Source organism: Cygnus olor, chromosome 5 (assembly GCF_009769625.2).
Source record: "Cygnus olor isolate bCygOlo1 chromosome 5, bCygOlo1.pri.v2, whole genome shotgun sequence".
In the NCBI taxonomy this organism is placed as follows: Eukaryota; Metazoa; Chordata; class Aves; order Anseriformes; family Anatidae; genus Cygnus; species Cygnus olor.
This window is the reverse complement of record NC_049173.1, coordinates 65,421,349-65,441,379: the sequence shown is the minus strand read 5'-3', so window position 1 is coordinate 65,441,379 and position 20,031 is coordinate 65,421,349. Positions and strand designations below refer to the sequence as shown.

Sequence of the window (20,031 nt, the reverse complement as noted above, 5' to 3'; positions counted from 1 at the left end):
TGCTATTAGTTATAGGAAATCTGTTAATAAACGTAGAAGGTTGGACAAACACTCTGTTGTTAAACCGGTTAGTTTGGTGTTAGAATAAGAGTGATAACTGCTAAGAAATATGGCATTAAAACAGCCAGCATGTAGAGATTTTGCTGGGTTGCCTAGCTAAGATGACAAGACCAGGTGCCAAAACATGCCTATGTTTGCAGTGTTGTGCAACTGCCTGTCTCAAAAGCACGAGGTTCAGCTTTCTAAAGCAGGGGTAAATAAAGAGACATTTGCAATAGGTCTGTTGGTTCCCCAGAACCCTTTTGGCACGGAAACATACGCTCCTCTGAAGTCCCTCACACACACAGGCCTTTCCCTCACCCCCTTTGTCCTGTTCCATCCTGCTGCAGGAGGTCTCCCCAGCTTCACCCCACCAGCACTGGGAGGACGCTGTGAACCAGGGTGTTGGCACAGTTGGTTCAGGTGAGTGAAAGCTTTGTCCCAGTTTGCAGCCAGGACAACGTCCCTGCTCCATTCCACCCATCCAGGCGGTGGGAATGCAGGCTGCTATTGCTATATCATGGCCATCACCCTAATCAGATTAATGGCATTTCACACACTGGGAGAAGTCATTAAGGACCCTGTTACTAGGCATGGTAACTGAAACACAGCTCCTGGGAACCGTATTGGTTCCCTCCCAAAGATGAAATTAAGCTCAATTTTTAAAAAATGGGGTGTGGGGTAGAGAAATGCAGATTCAATAGCATGGCAACTACTTCCAAATCTGTGACAATCAACAGAATTTTATAATGTTCAGCCTAAGGGTTCTTGAACTAACAGAGTTTGAGGAAAAGGGTAAACAAGGATTTTTGTCATTCCAATCACTTTTTCATTTCACATTTTGCACTGAACTCTTTCTATGACAATGATAAAACTCCTCTTATTAAAAAACAAAAACCACCACCAACAAGCACTGTGTCATTTACCTGATTCTCCTCTGAGTTCCCTCTCCAGTTTAACACCAAAAATCTCCAGTGCTCTCTGTCTTTCCTCCAGTTCTTCTAGTTGCCGCTGGACTGCCTGAAAAATTATAAGGTTATAAAAGCTGCAGACATAGTTTAAAAATTCAGCGACAAAAGATGGCCTCAGTGGTTAGAGAAAGAGCTTGAAGAGGTGTCTGAGGAGTCAAGAGATCTGCAAACTCTTTGAGTGTATTAGGCACATAAGCAACTTAATAATTCTACTAGGTATCTATCCACATTTTTGTGTGGATAAGATCTCAGGTACTAAAAGAATGTCAATTTTTCTGAACTCTAGTCTTCCCACTATTGAATGGGAGATAATACCATTTCTGTGTCTTGCAAGGTGTGAAACTGAACACCTTACACTTCCAGAGGTGCATATTCTAAGATGCTACAAGAATAAACCTCACATAAATATTCAAGGCTTACAGCTAGAAATCTTTGCTAGCTATTTTTTTTGCCCATAGGTTTTTGCTGTTTGTTTTGCTCTTATATTTCACAAGCTTTTGACACAGGCAGGAAAGGGTCCAGTAACTAAGAAGTGACAATCCAGTGGCACAGAAACGACATCTAGATTCAGTGACTTATTCCCTTTGGCATAAGATTTTTTAGAAGTGCCTTATAGATAATGGGCATGAAATGCCTTTAGAAGATTGAATCATCAAATGTAGAAGCTCAGCAGTTTCCACTTCAGGCTGTGGTAGGGCATTCCTAATCATACCTTCAGAACAGCCTAACAGACAAGAAAGATTGTTCAAAAAGTTTGGATTTGATTGTTTCCACAAAGCAGTAAAAGAAGAGAACTTTACATCATTTACATTGCTCAGAATAAAAACAAAAATGTTAAGTGTTTTTTTTCTTTGGATTAGGTACACGTTTTTTTCTGTCACTGATTTTATAGAAATTGCTAGATTGCATTTCTACTGTCTGGTTCAAACAAAAAAGTTCTATCCTTTTCAGTAATATATTTTGCCAAAGGAGTGATGTCTACATAAACAGATATTTCAATTTCACATCTGAAAAACAACTCAATAGCTTTCTTTTTTAAATTTAGTATTAGTACAGAAATAGCAAATAGAAGCTCCATCCAAAACTATCCACCTGCCATAGTAATACAACAGACGATGATGGACAACTTTGCCTTCAAAAAACATTTATTAGCCAAAAATACCCTTGCTATTTATTTTATTGCACGGGAAAACACACACACACACACACAGTTAAACATCACATTGGAAACAGTGCAGACAACCCAAAATCATCAGTTGATTTCTTTGGAAAGACAAAACTCTACTCTGCAGTCCGTATGGCATTCATGCTGCAATGCAGAGACTGAGCTAGTTCTGATCACATTAGCTCAGGTATTATTAGCAGCTGAGAAGGAACAAGACAGAAATCAGTATGGGGTAAATTTTTTCTTGGGTTCAGCTCAAGATGCTCTTTCAGGATTTTTCAAGGATCAGGGCCCTACATAAAGTGAAGTGACTTTGCAACATTGAAAAACAAAATGGTTCACTTTCACTTTTATGGCAGAGAGGACAAAAGCCATCATTCTATTTTGCCAGTGTCCTGTAGTACACAGGGGTGATAGCACAGCTTCTTGCATTCTCAGGGGATGATATTTCCCTTTTCTCTCTCTTTCCCTAATGATCAATGTGTTCTACTGCTATTGTCAGTCACTACTTCTCTTGGTCTTGCGTTTATGCATAATTACAAAATTGTGACTATCTACTGGGGCACACTTGGATTTGTCACACACAAAGATGCAAGGCCCTGCCACAAGCATCTTACTGCACCTGACATTTTGGGTGGATTTTAATGAAGAAGTCAGTGAGTCCCAGTGAGGAATGAGGGTGCAGGGGCCACATTCACTACCCCTCTCCTCACCAGGCACTCCTGGGAGACAAATGGGACATTTGCAAACTACATAGTCACCTGTGCTTTGTGAAGCCTCTTCAGCTCCTCTTGTTTAATCATTTGCTTTGTCTTCTTCTCCAGCTTCCTTCTCCTTCTAAGAGACATTTTTGCCTACCAAAAAAAAGAAAAAAAGGAAAAAAAAACAGCAATCAATGTACACGTATGATATTAAATGTTTCCACAAGTCTTCCCCAGAACGACAGAATCATTCAGGTTGGAACAGATCTATGGAGACTGTTTAATCCAACTCCCCTGCACAAAGCAAGGTGAGCTGCTGCATGCTGCTTTAGACAACCTCACTGAAATGAAAATATTCATGTAAGAATGTTTTCACACATTAACCTGCGTTGACTTTGAATCATTACAAGGTCTACTGAAATACTAAGTAAACGTGAACCATCTCTATCAATAAAAAGGTCACCAAACCAGTTTAGGAAAACTTAACTCATTACTATTGCTGTAGCTGGTGGAGTAAAATAAAATTGCTTGAATTGTGAATAATTTCTTTGATGTTTAAAATGGGTATTATCCATAGATATTGGTCTTCCAAAAACTAGTTGGTTTGATCATAATGCACACCCGCGCAGTCTGGCTGAGGGCGGGAAGGAAGAGTAGCTGGCATCAGCTGTGGTTCCAGCTCAGCATCGCCCGGCCTGGCTTCAGGAGAGCCCTTCTTCCCTTCTGCCTGCTCCAGCTGAGGTCCACCCCCACTTCCAGCAGCAGCTCATCTGGGCTGCTTGTATTATGGGAAAACGGATATATCTGAAAGAAATGGCCACCAAGCACCACTGCCAGGAACAGCAAGCAGCATGTGCTGCGGGGCTGACTGGGGAATCTTTTCATCTAGCTCTTGACCTAAACTCTCTGGAAGTGTTGCAAGGCTGTGGTTTTCCCACTCATGAAGAGACAGATTATATGAGTACAGTAGACAAGATGATTGAAAACTGACAAGCCAGGAAGCCACTAGATCTTTTCCCACCCAGTTTTGCCAGTGAACAACAGTGGTAATGGCAAAAAAAGAGGTACTCAGAGATAGCCAAGAGAGAGACAAGGGGAAAGAATGCATCAAAAAATGAGCCACTGTAGACACCATGTGTGTCAGCCCACCCTTTTTCTCACCCCTGTCCCAGCAGCGCTGCCTGTCTCTGCAGCTGGGCTGCACAATGGGCAGTTGCTCCTCTTCAGCTTTCTCCTGTCTCTCATCTCTCCCTTTTCTCTGCTTTTTTTTTAAAAATGTAATTCACTGTAATACTAACTTATTATAGACCACCTTTCCTGTAACACTTCCACAGTTAACAAAAAGTCTGTTGTTTTTTTTGAATCTTTTGAGCTTGAAAGGACCTAAATATTGATTACTCTATTTTCTCCCACAATTTCAAGCAACTGTATTTCAAACAATGCATTTTTTAAAGCTTATTATTTGTAGGGTATTGTCCAAAATGGCTAAGCAGATGAAAGACGTTTGGCTACGTGGTGGATAGAAGAGAACTAAAAATGCCAATGTGCAATGAAAGCTTTCTCCTCTGGAACCCTTTTCTTAAAAATAAACTAAAAATGCTCCAGGGTAATGAAAAGATTAAATGATGGTTGCTTCCACACTTGTTGATAACTTTTCCAAAAGTGCTGCAACTGCTCTGCCCCAGAAGGCTTCTGCAACTTCAGCACGTCCTTAGCCAGCAGGGCTGGCAGGACATGCAGCCACATGTTGCTGCACTTCCCCTCTTGGTGCTTCACTTGGTCTGGAGCTGCACAACTGCATTTCCATTCAAAGCCCCACTTAGCTCTCAGCTTGGCTTTTTATAGTGTACTGGGCAGTCTCTTGCCTTCCCCCACCCAGCCTCCCAAAGCAACAAATCAAAAGGCCACCTTGTACTATTAATTCCACTTACTGATATTCCCTTTATGGGTAAAAGGTAAACGTATTTCTGATGAGCTATTCAGGCAATAAAAGCTCTTCAATTCTCTTCAAATCAGATGGGTATCAAGAGTTCACTGGTGATTTAAACCCACTGCTCCAGTGAGACACAAGAGCTGAGTTAGGGCTTGGAAATGCCGGTGTGCAGCAGGCCCTTCCAATGTATGTGATCTGGGTGCGACTTCATAGCTCATGCAGCCATGCTGATTAGGGTAAACACAGTGTTTTCCATGCAATCTGCTTGTAGTACCTCACAAACGAAGTTGTATTTCCCCATGGGAAATCTGCATCTGTTTGGTTTAATTTTTTCAATGGTTTGCTTGTTGGGCTACATATTAAATCCACTTATGAATTCTGCTTCAGAGTGGTTTCTGTACAACATGTCTATTTGTCCAATTAAGACCTCCTCTGTCAACACTGGTGCAACCAGGGGGAATTACTGATCCAAAGAGGAAAAAGAAATTTTGACGTTCATCCGTCATAGTTTTAATCTATTTTTTTAATCCAAGACACTTAACCTCTACTGAAAAAAATGTTCCAGTCCCCACTTTGAGAAATCATGGTGTGTTTTAGATCAAAGTTTATGATGAATCTTAAATACAGTCCAACTGTGAAAATGTATTTTTGCTTCAGACTAAATGTTACCTTATGTGTTAACGAAGGCTTCGATTCAAATTCATCATCAGAGGAAGAAGTAGAATACTCGGCAGCCTCTTTTCTGACAGTTGGATGTTCACATCCTAAAATGAAGGAACAAAACTATCAGAGGAAAAAAAAACAACTGTTCTTTAACTTATACAGACTCTTTGCACCTGCCCTGAGTTCCACGTTGCAGCACCCAGAGCAATTTGGAAATTTGGTCAACTGTGTTAATTAAATTTTGGTCACTGTCAAAAACTCTGCCTGCATATAATTGATTTTTTTTTTCAGGCATTATGGACAAATAAATTAATTCCTTGAGCCCTCTTCACGTAGCATGGTGTTCTGAACGCATTCAACATTCATTAAAATGTATATCTGAAGTTAGCCATATTACCCAAATGATTGTATAAGGCTCACTATACAGTGTAATTGAATGCAAAAAGTCTGAGCCAGCTCTTAAACAAATTACCCTTATGTGGCTTGTAGCATCTGGCACCCATTTTTACTACATGACATCTGCTCAGTGTAAAATAGTTGGCGTCAGAATGTCTGGTCATATAAAAAAATCACAAATGTAATCAGAAGCAAATGGACTAAAAGAACAAGGCTTTATCACACAGCCTCATGCAACATAAATATTTCATTAATTATGTCTAAACAAACGTCACTTATTTTTCTGCTTTAGGAATATTATCACATCGTTGAACTGTTGATTAAAATGCCATAATAAGTCAGGAAAATCCATACATCACAACAATGCACTCCATAAGGAAAACTCAAAGACTGCCTTTGGAAGGAGCATGTTTTCAGAATTATAAATTAAATTACATTTAATTGCAGCAATTTCATCATGCCTGTTTTCCCAGCATCTTGTTTCAACTGTGTGTAAATATTTGAATTTCTTCTTAATTTGTCTAATTCATAGATTCATTCTCTTTATTTAAGAAAATAAAACTGCCTATGGCACATCTGTCTCTATACTTCAACCTGCTACAGGGTTAATGATTAACAGCTGGGCAACATCTTGGAATTGTACATTATTTAAAGCTAACAATGCCATTTTTCTTTGTAACTGCTAGGTAATGTTTGGCTTTCTATGTGCAAGTTGTATTCAGATTAAAATCACTTCCCATTCTTTCAGTGTAAATGTTTCTTCGTTTCCTTGTACTGGATTGCAGCCCTGAAACAAGACTTCTGTCTTAAATTCTAATTTAAAACCTGGATCCAGGAAACATGTTTATTCCAGGGGGTAAAGCAATGAAAGCAAAATGAAAGTAATTTGAGGCAAAAAAATCTGGTTTTAGAAGCACCCAGCCCTCATGCTCAGCGAAGCTGCAAGCTCAGAGTCTTTTTGCGGGATAAGCAGGGACAGCCAGACGCAAAGCCTTTGCCAGTGCACAAGATGGAGGAAGGCCTGCGGGGGTATCACAGTCACTATTTCTTTTGAGGATTAAACTTACCTGCCTTGTTTCTCCCCACGCAACCAAACATTTGCGGTAAGTACCCTGCGGTCACACCACCGGTGAAATCAAATTCCATAATATGCAGTCTGCAAACCTTCCAGGGAGCCCCAGCAGGGCTGGCCACACAAGCAATTACACGCTCCTGTTCTTCTCTCAGCTCTGGGAATAAGCGATTGCTTCCCTGTGTCCTCCTCTTTGAGCAATATCAATAATTTAAACAGCATTACAAGGTCTAGAAGAAAAGCAGCCTGCTGTAACACGAGGGCACCTGCCTCCTCCTTGGGACTGCAACTCAGGAGCTGTGTTCCTTTTGGGAACTGAGAGAGGGCCACTGACTTCGCCAAGGACTTCCAACAAGACCCATCTCACGAGCATGAGGAAGCCAATGTCAGGGCATGGAATTGAGTTATGTCCACAGACCTGCCAGTGCCTATTGGCTATGGAGAACTAAGCGTTAGCCCCTTGTTCTGCAGAGAAAAGCCATTTAAATTGCTCCAAAACAGCTCAGCAGCCTGTTAAGGGATGCTGCACACACATTTCCAGCATACCTGACTTACAGCTGTCAAATCACAGGGAACTGAACATTGGTATTGGATCTGACAGCATTACAGAATACATTTCAAAGTAGAAAATTGGAAGAAACCTCCAATTCTTGATATTGGGGCTTGGTATCTTCACATACATATGTCATATAAGATAAATTGCATCTGTAAACTACAGTTCCTCACACCTTGGTAATCTAAGGGTGGGTCTCAAAGACACTTTGCCTTGGCCTAATAGCCTTGGCACTGAATGCCATCAGCAGTAAAACCCTCACTGCATTCTGTAGGAACAACTGGACCAAAGTCCAGTGCTTTTGCAAATCCTTTTCAACATATAAATCCAGGCTACTGGTTTTGCTAGGAAACTTGAGATCCTCTGAACAGAGAAGGAGGTGTCATAAGGAAAGGTGTATAAGGTCACAGTTTCTGTTGGAGGGAAAAGCACTCCTGATTGTCCTGGAGATTTATAAGAAAAAAACACCTCTGGTGAAACTCTGTACATCACAGCTCACCTCTGCTTCCTGGAGTGGTTTTGTGTTGCAGTAATGACTGCAGTCTAAATACACAGAAATTCTTGGAACAGGAACTATTTTTATAACAGCATTTTTATAACATGATGTTACATTAATCTGTTGACTTCATCTGTAAGTGTCCAGGATTGCATATTTTTATAAGGTTGTTGGAGTTAATCATTTTCTCTCTGAGTACTTCAGTGTTTTACAGAAAAGAAAGGCTAAAGGACACATCTCTTAGGGCACTGGTGTCCCAAAACAGACAAGAATTTGCATGAAGTAGGAGGTGGAAAGAAAGGCCTGAAGAAATCAATTGGCTATTTGGTTCCACATCTCCGCTTTTCCACAGATTTTTCACGTGGTCTTAGGCATGCAATTTAATCTTGTATTGTTTCAGATCCCTAAAATATAAAATCACTGAAATAAGAGTGTCCTAGATGACATGAATACTGCAGTCACAAAGACTTTCAATGGTACAAAGATGCAGTAATGGGAACCATGTACAAACCTAAAATATTTGTAAGTAATCCCTAAAAGTGCACAAAACCAGCAAAGCGAGATCATAGAACATCTGATTTTCTTGTCATCTAAACTGGTAATTCTGCTTAATAAAATGAGCCATGTAAACAACTGCAGTCATAAATCGTCATAACAACTCTCATCTACTCTAAGGGACAATTCTAAAACTGTATTCATGTGAATTCAGCTCAGTCAGTGACAAAAAATATTCCCTCTGTTTCTTCATGACTGTCAAAAAGCAAACCCTGAGTCACAAACAGCTACCAATAAACCACCACCTTTGTGAAACCACCACCTTCAGAAGGTCTGTCTGTGAGTCAAAGCTAACCTAAACCCTGGATCTACTACTGCGGCTCGTTGCAGATGTACCTTACAGCTGGCTACCACGTACACACAACACTAAGAGAAGGCAGACACTAAGCTGACTGCAACTCTCTCATGCAACCTGGTTTGGTTCTCTTTAAACTGTTTTTTTTCTGTGGTATTAAAGATTTTTAGTACTTGTAAGTAAGACAGCTCTTTGGCATTTTTTTTTTTTTTAATTTCAAAAGGGCAAGATGGCTTAAGTGAGATCAGTTAGTCATCCAATTGATCAATTTTATTGATTTTTTTATTTTTTCATTTTTAACTGCAGATTGGAACCCAAAGGTGGAATCAAGCAACAACAACAACAAAGCCTCAATGATATTTCTGCAGCAAATCAAAAATCCAGTATTGCACCTACAAACCTCTGTATGGCTGTTTGGGAACACCTGTGTATTCTACAGGCAAACTTACATAGGATTTTTTTCAAATCAATCTCTCACTGAAATCAGTGCATGAACCCCCACTGCTTCAGTAAGAATTGTCCTAGGTCCTGCACAGGCAGATCTCTGCACAGCCCCAAATTTCTAAGCAGTGCTGAGCAAAAGCCAAGCATGGGCAAATGGCTAGATCAAAGCTGTATTTTTTAATTTTGCACAGACTTTGCAATGTCCATATTCAATAACTATAGTAACTTAATAATTCCTCTTTTGGCTTGCACAGCAGAGGAATGCAGCACATTATTAAATCATCCTTTGTTCAAAATTTTTAAAATCTAAATAAAGTATAGTATTATTCAAACCTAAGAACATTTTCCATTTTAGTAGGAACAAAACATATCAGTTATTGTAATACATTTACTTAATAGCAAGTCAACTTGGCTTAGTCTACGGGTGATGACTTTTATAGACTCAGAAAAAGCCTTTCGTTTGAGACCATAGTGCGAAAAGTGTGAACACTAGCAACTCTCTGTGGCTTCAGAGCAGTCCTTCACATCTTCTGGCTCAATAGGAAAGCCTGGTTTTGCAAGTTGTTGGATAAAGGAGGCTCCAAGAACCTGATGCAAAAGTTCAGGAATGAGAGTGGGAGTTACTCTATTTATTTCAATGAGGTTCACATCAAGTTCTGAAGCAGAAAGGTTACAAAAAGGATCTGGCAGCTCAAGGAGAGCATTTCAGCAACTTTGCTTACGCTCCATTTCTTGTACATGCATTATTTTACACAGAAATTGTTATTTTAATGCTGAGTTTGGGTCATAATTTAATAAAGTAAGGCACAAATGGGTATGCCAATAAAATTCAATAGGTTATTGAGTTAAAAAACTGTGACTTTCTGTAGTGGGCTTTTGGAAAGATGGATTATAGAGAAAGACGGGTGGGTGTCTCTCTCATACTTCATATTTTATACCTTAAACTGTGCTGCACTTAATTCTTTCTGAGCCTCTGCTCAGATTAATTTGGTTGCTCTTTGTATGACATGAATATTTCTTAGACTCATCTGCAACTTTAATATTAAGCTTGCTCTTGCAAGCAAATATGAAAATCAATACCTTTTAATCACTGCCCAAACAGACTCTCAAATTGGCTAGAGCAGGTCGGTAAGGTGCTAATTCCTTGCAAACAAAAGAACAAGGGGATATCAGTGACACCACATAGCTCCCAAAAGCATGCCTATAGTTCAGTCACTACGGCAAAAGGCAGAACTGAAGAGACACCTGCTGAGAAAGCAGATACACAAAGCAAAGCTTCTTCCTACTGCAGCTTTATTTCTACAATATCTGAACTTGTCATGGAGAGGATAGCAAACATACTCCACATGGCACTGAAGCTTCCAGTGCTCATCCTTCCACTTGCCTGCTTTTCTCCCCTTTTCACAATGCACTCAGAGTCACAGAAGCAACTGCTCTGCATCCCTTTCTGCCCCATTGCTCCTTCTACGTCAGCAAGTATGTTTTCCTGTCCCGAACACATTTGAACATTAGTGAACAGCAGACCAAACTTGGGTCCAACATGCTGTCTGTGCTCTGCTCTGACATCTTTAATTCCTAATCCTTAACCAAAGATACATTTATTAAATCTTCATATGTAGACAGTAACTCTAAGTAAAACATAAAATACAACAGAAATGGGGTTGCATGATAGCACATCGATCTTTTAAATGTTAAATGCTTGCAATAAACAATTCCATTCAGGTCCTCACCTGCAGAAGGAAAATGTAGCCTGTCTTCTGCAGAACGGTCCCTCACGAAAGGCAGAGATGACACAAGAAGATTCCCTTCTCTTTCACGAACCTTACTTCTCAGTCTATCAAAAAGTGACCCAAGACTACTACTCTGTATGGAATCATCCAGATTGTCCCTGGGAGTGTTCTTGGATTCCCGAGATGAAGCAAGGAGGTACTTCTCGTTACAGGTAAATACATCATCCCTGGGAGCCACTGGAGGAGTGTCTTTAAAGGTAAACTTTTCTAGGAGTCCTGGGACATCCTCCATCCTAGTGCAAGGTGATTTATGAGGTATACCAGTGGTCCTGGAAGGCCTGCTGTGTGGACTGTAGACAGGGAAGAATAGCTCCTTGGTGTATTCACTTGGAGATATCCCTTCAGAGCTGACAGAAAAATTAGATGGAGTTGAGAGAAAATTGCAAGTAATTCCTAAATATTCTCCAGCCTGCTTCCCAATTTTAAGCTCCTGTGGCTGACTGTTATTTGCTCTGTTGTTATTACTGTTCCTTTGGCTTAGGGAATAGCCAGGAGTACTGGGGAAGCTGAAGTAAGCTAGTTCTGAAGAGGCTTTGGATTTGCTGTCTGAGTCCTGCTTTAGTCCTTCTGTAGATAAGGTTAGAGGCTCCAAAATGGACCTCTTGATTGCATTGGCAATGAGCCTCAACGGTGATTTTGGCTGGCCAGCTGTAGGCGCCTTGGCAGCTGTGTCTGGATTCTTCAGAGCACCTTTCATGTCAACTGGCAAAGCCGGTGGTACATCATCTGCAAATAAGAGAGGCAAATGACGAGATTGTTTGAACACACCTTTTCTCCAGTCAGTATTATTCTCCTCTGAAATACCCAGCACTCCTTTGTTTTGATGCTGCAGCCTGGTTCCACCTAAGTCTACCCCATTTGACTCATACAACATAGGTTGCTGTTCTGTGCAAAGCACCAGCCTCTTTTTTGCCTCCTTTAATTCTTGCTCAAACTTTTCTTCTGGGTGCCTTGTATTTTTCTCATCTTTTTCTTTCAAACGGAGAGATGGCAGCACTTTGGCATTCCTGTTAAAACCTTGTGATTCAGAGGTGTAATTCTGTTTGTTTTCATTCCAGCTCTGGCCTGTACATGTCCCAGTGTCACAATCTACATCTTCAGGCTCCAAAAACTCATCAGCCAGCGTCCCATTACCACAAGGGATCCGTGGAGAACCTCTGGCCCTGCTCTGAAATGGACAATGAGGCACGTAGAGATGGACATCTTCACTCATCTCTCTGACTTTTTCTTTTCTTTGAGATACTGAGCTGTAGGTTTGGACATGTCCTCTTGTAACTTCTGGTGGTTTCTTGTAAGAAGTCAACCGTCAAGTGTAAGAAAAAAAGATAATTGTGGTGTTAGAAAAATATAGTTTACTGTATCTTTTATTTTATGTAGTATTTTAATCAATTTCAATCTTAACATGATACTAATAATCATATTTTTATATATATAGATACACACACATACATACATAGATGACAATACAATAAGAAAAAAAAGAAAGCTTTTCTCCCTAAAGGGATATTTACCTAGGAAAGGAGATCTAATATTCTACGGGAAGTTTTAATAGTCTGCAAATAATGTAATTCATACTAAGAATCTGTCATATCTTTATGAATCACCTTTAATGTTTTCCTTGGAAAGAAAGAGTCCTATCTACAGGAAAATACACAAAAGTCGATCTGCTCTATTCTCCTGTGTACATTTCAGTTGCATCACGTTACAGTTTACAGCAAGCACAAGAGGCCATAATCCATCCTCTCCAACCGCTCTTATAATATTGTATGCTCACATGGTGCAGGTACAAACGAATGAAGTGACCCAGAAATAATTGTAAAATGCAAGATGGTAGTTTAAACAATTCAATTAGTTCTCTTTTATGATTATTTTTCCTTTGGTGAAGATTTAAATTAATTACTCCAACCACTGAAACATTCTGCTGTAGACAGTAACAAGAATAAGTGCCCACATTACCTAGCCAACAGACCAAAAATACAGGTTTTTTCCTTCTTAAAAGGGGGCATTTTATCCTCAATGCTATGAGATAACAGATGGCTAGAAGATTTAATTCCTGTTTCCACTTCTATGCCAGATTCCCAAATTCAAATGGGTAAAGCCATTAATCTGACTTCTCATTTCCTAGATGCATAGGAAGTCGCATAGGAAGTAAGGTAATAATGATTACTCTCTGCTTTGTAGTTGTATTTGATGACTGAAATTAACACTGGCCAGGATCTCAGATAAAAACATGAGAAACACCAATAAACGAATAAACACCCACTTAATGTTTCTTTAGAGTAAGAGAAAGGCCACCAAGCGATGTGTGTCAAGTGGAAATCGCAGCATGGCCTCATCTCTCCTTGTGTGCAGCACAGCCAGGCAGCATTGTGCTGCTCTGCTCTCCGGGGACGCTTCCTTCCTGGCCCTATTGTCCTGGACCGGATTTCAGCTAGCACCATGGATGTTGAAGACTTGATTTTTTTGGAACGCAGACCCTGAGGTCAAGCAATTTTAATCACTTTAACCCAAGGGCGAGGACAGCAGGCTAGGACACAGAGGACTTGGCCTGGCTCCAAAGTCAGGGGGACGGACTGTGCTCTGCTCAGGACTGTTGGTCATGACTTCTGCTACAGTGTCATGCTTGCAACAGGCCCACCCTTCCTCATCCTTAAAAAGCAGAAACTACAAAAGGAAGCCTAGGACTTGTAGGAACCTGAAGATGCTCCTGAGCTGTGGGAGGTGTAGAGTCAAGAGCTTGCTGTGAATTAGGAAAAGAAGTCTTCTGCCCATTGGATGCTAGTGGTAAACATCAGACAGGGGCACACGTACATCTAAGGGCACTAGCACCCTAAAATCTCCCTGTCTCCTTTGCTAGGTTTCCTCTGGCCAGTGCTATGCAACTGCTTACTTGACACCTCACCTCAGCTCTCAGATCTGCTCTCCAAGACCAGTGCTGGCACTTGCCTCTCGTCCCACAGCTAAGCACAGCAACGGAGGCAGCATTTAAGCCATCTGGATGTGATACCCTCTTACTGCCCCAGTGCTGACATGTGTCCTTGCCCAACACACACCACCTGAAGACCCACCTCCCATCCAGACCTATGAGCATATGGTTAGACCAACAGCTAGCTTGGGAGCACCAAGAGCCAGAGATCTGGGGTTTGCTCTCCTTTGAGAAAAAAACTGTGGCACAAAGCAAATGCCAGTGGCAACTAAGCCCTGTGCTGTGAAGGAAGTCTACATATTGGCTGACACAAGAGGTTAGTGTCCAAATCTCAGCATGATCAAAGTCTTAGTCTCACAGAACGCAAATGTGACTTAGCCATGTGATTTGGGAATGGTTATACCAATCAGAGCATCAAAGTCTCTTTCCTATGTATAACACAGGCATAACTCCATCTTTTGCTGGTTACTGAGAGGACCAAAACTATTTAAAAGAGCAGAGGATGCTCAGACAAGCCTGCTGCAAGCAGACAAGTCCCAACAGTAGTAGTAACAGTAGTAGTGCTTGTGCTACTCTGATCAATTCTCCTTCATACCTGTGTTTGGAACTGATCCTCTCCGAGATCACTTTGACAGCTGGCTGAGCTCTCCTTCCAGTGTAGCCCAGGTTTCTTGTTAGAAAGCAGAGAGAAATCTGCCCAAAAACACCACCACCACATTTTTACTATCATATTCACATTATCTTAAATAAAATTCACAATTAAAGAACGACAATAAAAAGTTAGAGAGTCATCTGGATACAGTTTTACCCCGAAGAGCTGACCTACAGTAATGAAGTTTATAGCCCCACTTACATATGTATGCACACTATACAAAACACATGCTGACATTTTCAGCAGTGAACCTGAATTTATTCTACTTTTTGTCTAAATGAAGTGAAGCATCTTGTGAGTTACAGGAAACTTTCTGGGGAAAAAAAGCCTCTTTAAAGCGCTTTCAGACCTTAAAAATAGAGACAGTAAAAATAACCATCTATTTCTGAAGCCTTAGTTCTGAAAAATGAAGAAAAGCGTATGGGTTCTGAGAGGGCTGGCTAAAGAGAAAGAAATGAGAAATGCAACCATCTACATGCAGTAAAAACAGAATTAATTGCCTTCTCTTAAATTGGGCTAAGGGGCACCATGCTGTAGGATCTTCAAGGATGAGGCAAGGTAATTCATTACTACAGGCCTTGAACCAAAACTTAGTTGCTGGAAGAAAAAGCAGGTGGATAACTTGCACCCAAATGGAGTCAGCAGAACTCTCTAATATTTGTGTGTGAGAGAATTGGACATAATAAATAGTATTTGGATGAAAGAAAAGTACACCTCAACCAAGACATTACCACAACAAGTTTTGACATGAGAAGTCTATTTATAGCTGAATTATCAACTCCAAAACCCAATTAACAGTTCTGAAACCCACAAAGGTTCCCAGTGCAAACTCTGCTTCTTCTATACAGAGATAAAAGCTCCAACGGGACAAAAGCAACACACCGGAAAGATAGAATTCATCTCCCACACATAGACTTCACAAAAGGGAAGCCAGGGAAAGGATCCTATTTTCCTTTCCTCTCACCCTTTTGTTCCCAATCTTGATGCAATTTGTTACTCTCAGTCGAGAATTGAGGGAAACGATAAGCTGGAGTTCATTAAAGCACTCCTGTAGGAACCAGCACTGAGGGGTTGAACTGAAACAAAGCCAGCTTTGTCACTCAGTTAAAAAGGACACCACAACTCTGATCTGCTGCTGGTCTTGCTTTCTTTATCTTTTGGCAATGAGTTTTCAGGGAGAGAGTGAGAAAGAGAGCGAGAAAGAAAAAGCACCCTTCAAATCATTTCAGGCACATTGAGAAAGTCCAGTAATGGTCCTCTAAGAAAACGTCATCAAACTTGAGCTCCTCCATCTTCACTTTCACAGCGTACCTCACCCTCCCCCAGTTCTCACTCCCAGTACCAACACAACTCCTCTCCCACTGCCACATGCCCCAGGCCGCCTGCAGAGCTGTGACATTCCCACCCCATCCCCAGATCACCTGGCTAACATGGGAGGACTCTGATCCAGCCGAAGTTTCTGAGGTTTTCCGCAATTCCAGAAACAACTATCTCATAGTTCCTCTTTTGCTGTGATACCTCTGCGGTGCATAGCGTGCCAATGGAGATCCTCCTGCAGGTACTGGGGTTGCTCCATCCAGGGGCTGCCCTCAGACCACAACGGTCATCCCTCCCACCCCCCATCCCCAGGCACCTGGTAGTGAGACTGGTGGGAGAAGCAGCATCCCAGCATGGCCTTTCCATTACCACGTGTAACAGAGGAAATTACTTTTTTCCACTATGCAGCCCCAGGGGTCTGTGGGACAGCAGCACACACCGCAGCAGCTCACAGGGGTGCATTACTGCACAAGGACAGGGCAGCACAAGTGAGAGCAGCACTTAGCACAAAGTCCCAGCTTGTTGCCTTGCACAGACATGATTGACTTATTCCAGTTGAGGCTCTGAAGCTATATTTGCAGCTTCATGTTAAAAACATGTTATTAGGAAAAACAAACCAAAACAAAACAAAAAAAATCCTTAGGGCATTACCAAAATCTGCTTGGCCTAAAAGCTCCTCGTGGTGACCAAGACAACAAATAAGAGCATGGCGCTGTCTGTGGCTGCAAGACAGGAATTACAGATTTTGAAAGGCAATATCCTGCCCTGAATCTTTCAGCCAATATAGAAATGACACCAATTTCCTTTCCTTGGCTGCATACCTCATGCTGTTTATGAAACATATGTGTTTTGAGAAATAAGTTTGAAAAGGAGACAGATTTTTCTTCAATGTGACTGATGATTATATGAATTCTTGTAACTAAGTATTAAGTGGATTAAATACAGAAACTAAGACTTACAGTGTTCCTCCAGAGAGTAAAAAATGCCTTTATTCTGTTCCCAGTATATGCTGAATGTACTTTACACCTCATTTTAAAAGTGTACTTGAGGTTCAGACACATTCATGTAGCATGTTGCTTTCCTCTCAAAGACTTCTAGCTCCCTCTAGAGCCCTTCGGAGGCTTTAATAAAATGATGAGAAAATTAATTGGCAAACAATTAAGTAATACACTTGCTGAGAACAAGCTGAAAATTAATCGAAATTACAAGTTACCCCTGGTCTTTCCTTCTTTCCTTTCACAGTCTGTCCTTTTTCCCCCTCACACCTGGAATAAGCACCATTTTTGTTAGATTTTTTAAGAACTGAGATCAACTAAGGAACAATTTTAAATCTAAGCTTTCAGTAAATTCAACATTTGATGTATAAGCCAATCCCCACAGTGTTACACAGTGCTCAAAGACAGCCCTGAGGCTGACAGATGCCACAAGATTTTTTGAGAGCACCCTGCCCTGCTGGCCCATCCTGGGCAGAGGACAGCCCTCCTCTGGGGTAGGATGCCCACCTAGCTGCTCCAGGGAGGTCCTGCAGAGAGCGGTGAGTCCTCTGCACCTTGGAGGTACAGCCAGTCCCAGGGAATGTCGCCCCATCAAGGCCTTTCTGCCTGTCCATCTGCCACAGCTGCCTCTCCGAGGACAGACTTTGGGGTGTGATGGTTTGCTGAAGTCCAACTTGGTGGGAGCATCTTCTACAGACCATTAAATAGCCCCATGTGTCCTCTACTGATATTTAGTGAGTTATCCCAGACGTGGCAACAGAAGCCTTCAAGGGACCATGAAGTCCGTAGTGAAAGTGCTCGTGTGCAGCTAAGGGCATCTGACATAGTTGTAAGGCTGGTGCCAAGACAGAGGGATGCATCTTGCCCCCTTTTTTGAGATATAAAAAAAAAAAAAACCCTTCCTATAACGGATACTTGCAAATAATCTTGAAGATTCTTTCTGCAGTCAAACCAAGCAAGTCAAGATACCTCTGCTTGAACATTGGTCCCATAATTAGCACAGGCATCCTATGAGCTCTGCTCCCGAAACAAGAAACTTCTCCAAAGGCAGCTGAGACTCTGAGCAGCTGCAGAAATCCCCCACAGAGGGCAGAGTTGCAGAGGGAAGCTGAGGGCTGAGGTGGAGCAACTCTCACCACCAGTTCCCAAAAGCCAGGCGTCTGCACGCCTAGAGACTGTGGCACGCAGTCACATGCACAAACCCCTTCTTTCCACCGCTATGTATTTATGCTTTATACTTATGGGCTGACAACAGCCCAGTGTAACAGATACAACTGTTTCTAAACAAGTTTTGGGAGGACTTGAGGTGCTGGTAAATGCACCCAGCCCCACACCAGTATCAATAATCCTGCAAGTACCAGTGAGTCCCAGGGGACTCAGGAGAGGCGCAGCATGTAGCTTCGGAGGGGCTGTGCTGAGGCGGGCAGGCAGCTACAAGCAGCAGAGGTGTGACTGGGAACACATCTGGCTCATCTCGGGGACACAGCTCAGGAGGAAGATCACTTTGACACCGCCCTGGCTGCGAGGAGTGACCACCCTGCGTTTTGCAAGTGAATCGCGCACAGACCTGATCGCTATTGAGCTCAGTACATTCCTGTTTGAGTTCCTTGGGCAGAGATGGGTCAGCCTAAATCAAGTGAAACTGTCAGAGGAGAAGAACCAGTAATGCTCATTTTGGGAGGGCTGTTAGTACTCCTTCCTCTTCAGTAAACAAAAACATCACCTGTTTTTCAGCAAATGGTAGAGGATATGCAAATAGGCACCTCCAGAAGCACGTCTGGTATGCAGTGCTCAAAATATTAGACCTATTGATATACTGAACCAAAAGCAATCAGTGCACATAGGTCTAAGGGCAGAATAGACACTCTGTGATATAAGCACACCTTATTGGCTGAGAAATTAGAGCTTAGCATACACAGTTATTGCAGACATAACTTGCCAGCACTACTCCTTTTGCAGATGCCTATGCAGGGCCACAACCAAGAGCACATTCACACAAGGCCCGAGCTGCTGCCTTTCACAGCTCCCATTGTGTGAAAGAGAATTGAAACGCCACTTCTGAAACCCCACCAGTGCTGAGGTCATCCAACACACACGCACAGATAGCACCCACACTGGAGAGGGAACAGGAGCACTCGGCACCCCTAGCTCCTGCAGCCCCAGGCTCCAGCCTCCCGGAAGACAGCTGCTGGGGATGAGGTGCCTCCACTCACCACCTGCCTCTCCTCGCCCACTCTGTGTGGCCCACAGGCTTCAGACTGGTTTGGGGCAGGTGCGCTGAAATGGCAGTGTTTGCATAAAAGCACACATGGACATATATACAGTATTGTGAGGTTTTGTCTCTCCTGTACAAAAGCCTGGATTACATAGAGTTGTTAACTTGTCATAGAGTCATTGGTGGATTTACTTAATGGTTTATTCTCTGGTAGCTACGGTGGTAAAAGAGTAGGAGATATAATAGGAATTAGATATGGACAGATAGATGATGTATGGATTACCTTATTAGTCACAAAGATAGGTAATAACCTATGAAGCAATCACATGAAAAAGGAATTTGATCCTTTCAGGACAAGAAAGTGAAAAAAAGAAAGATTTGTTGTGTTTTAGCTCTCTTGTCTCCTTACCTCGAGTCAAAATCACAAAAACTTTTAAAGAAAAGGACAGGGAGAAATTGACATTTAAGGGAAAAAACAGGAGACAGTGCAAGTGGAAGATGCAATCTCATCTTGGGCTGTACTCACTCGTTTGGATTCTTCTTCTCCAATTCTGATACTTATTTAATGCAGTGGAGTGAAAGCTGTTGGCTCTCTGTAGTGCTAAACAGAAACAGGAGAGAGATGTCGTTAGCTAGCACAGCACGAGACAGAGAACAAAACCATAGCTCCCCATTCCCTGCCAGGCTGCGCAGCGCCCAAGCACCATGGCAGCACCAGAGCAGCCCCAGGAGAGGCTCCCCTCATGCTGGTGCTGTTTTCCTATGTGCCTGCCCGCTGCACCTCATGTCAGCAAAAGCAGGACAGGAGAAAGCCAGGGCTGGGTTGCAGCAGTTCAAAAGTAGCGCTCCAGAC

General features: G+C 42.0%; 1 protein-coding gene across 9 annotated transcripts in view; it reads right to left on the bottom strand.

The window, feature by feature from the left end:
- The window catches only part of MICAL2 (microtubule associated monooxygenase, calponin and LIM domain containing 2), a 163,971-nt gene that overhangs the window by 9,101 nt on the left and 134,839 nt on the right, over nt 1-20,031 (bottom strand). For all 9 annotated transcript variants that reach the window (XM_040559324.1, XM_040559323.1, XM_040559325.1 and 6 more), the window contains 6 exons: nt 19,705-19,779; nt 14,595-14,692; nt 11,014-12,361; nt 5,479-5,573; nt 2,937-3,029; nt 966-1,059 (listed from right to left, as the gene is read on the bottom strand). In XM_040559324.1, coding sequence (XP_040415258.1) covers nt 966-1,059; nt 2,937-3,029; nt 5,479-5,573; nt 11,014-12,361; nt 14,595-14,692; nt 19,705-19,779 — 1,803 coding nt within the window. The remainder of the gene's footprint in view (nt 1-965; nt 1,060-2,936; nt 3,030-5,478; nt 5,574-11,013; nt 12,362-14,594; nt 14,693-19,704; nt 19,780-20,031) is intronic.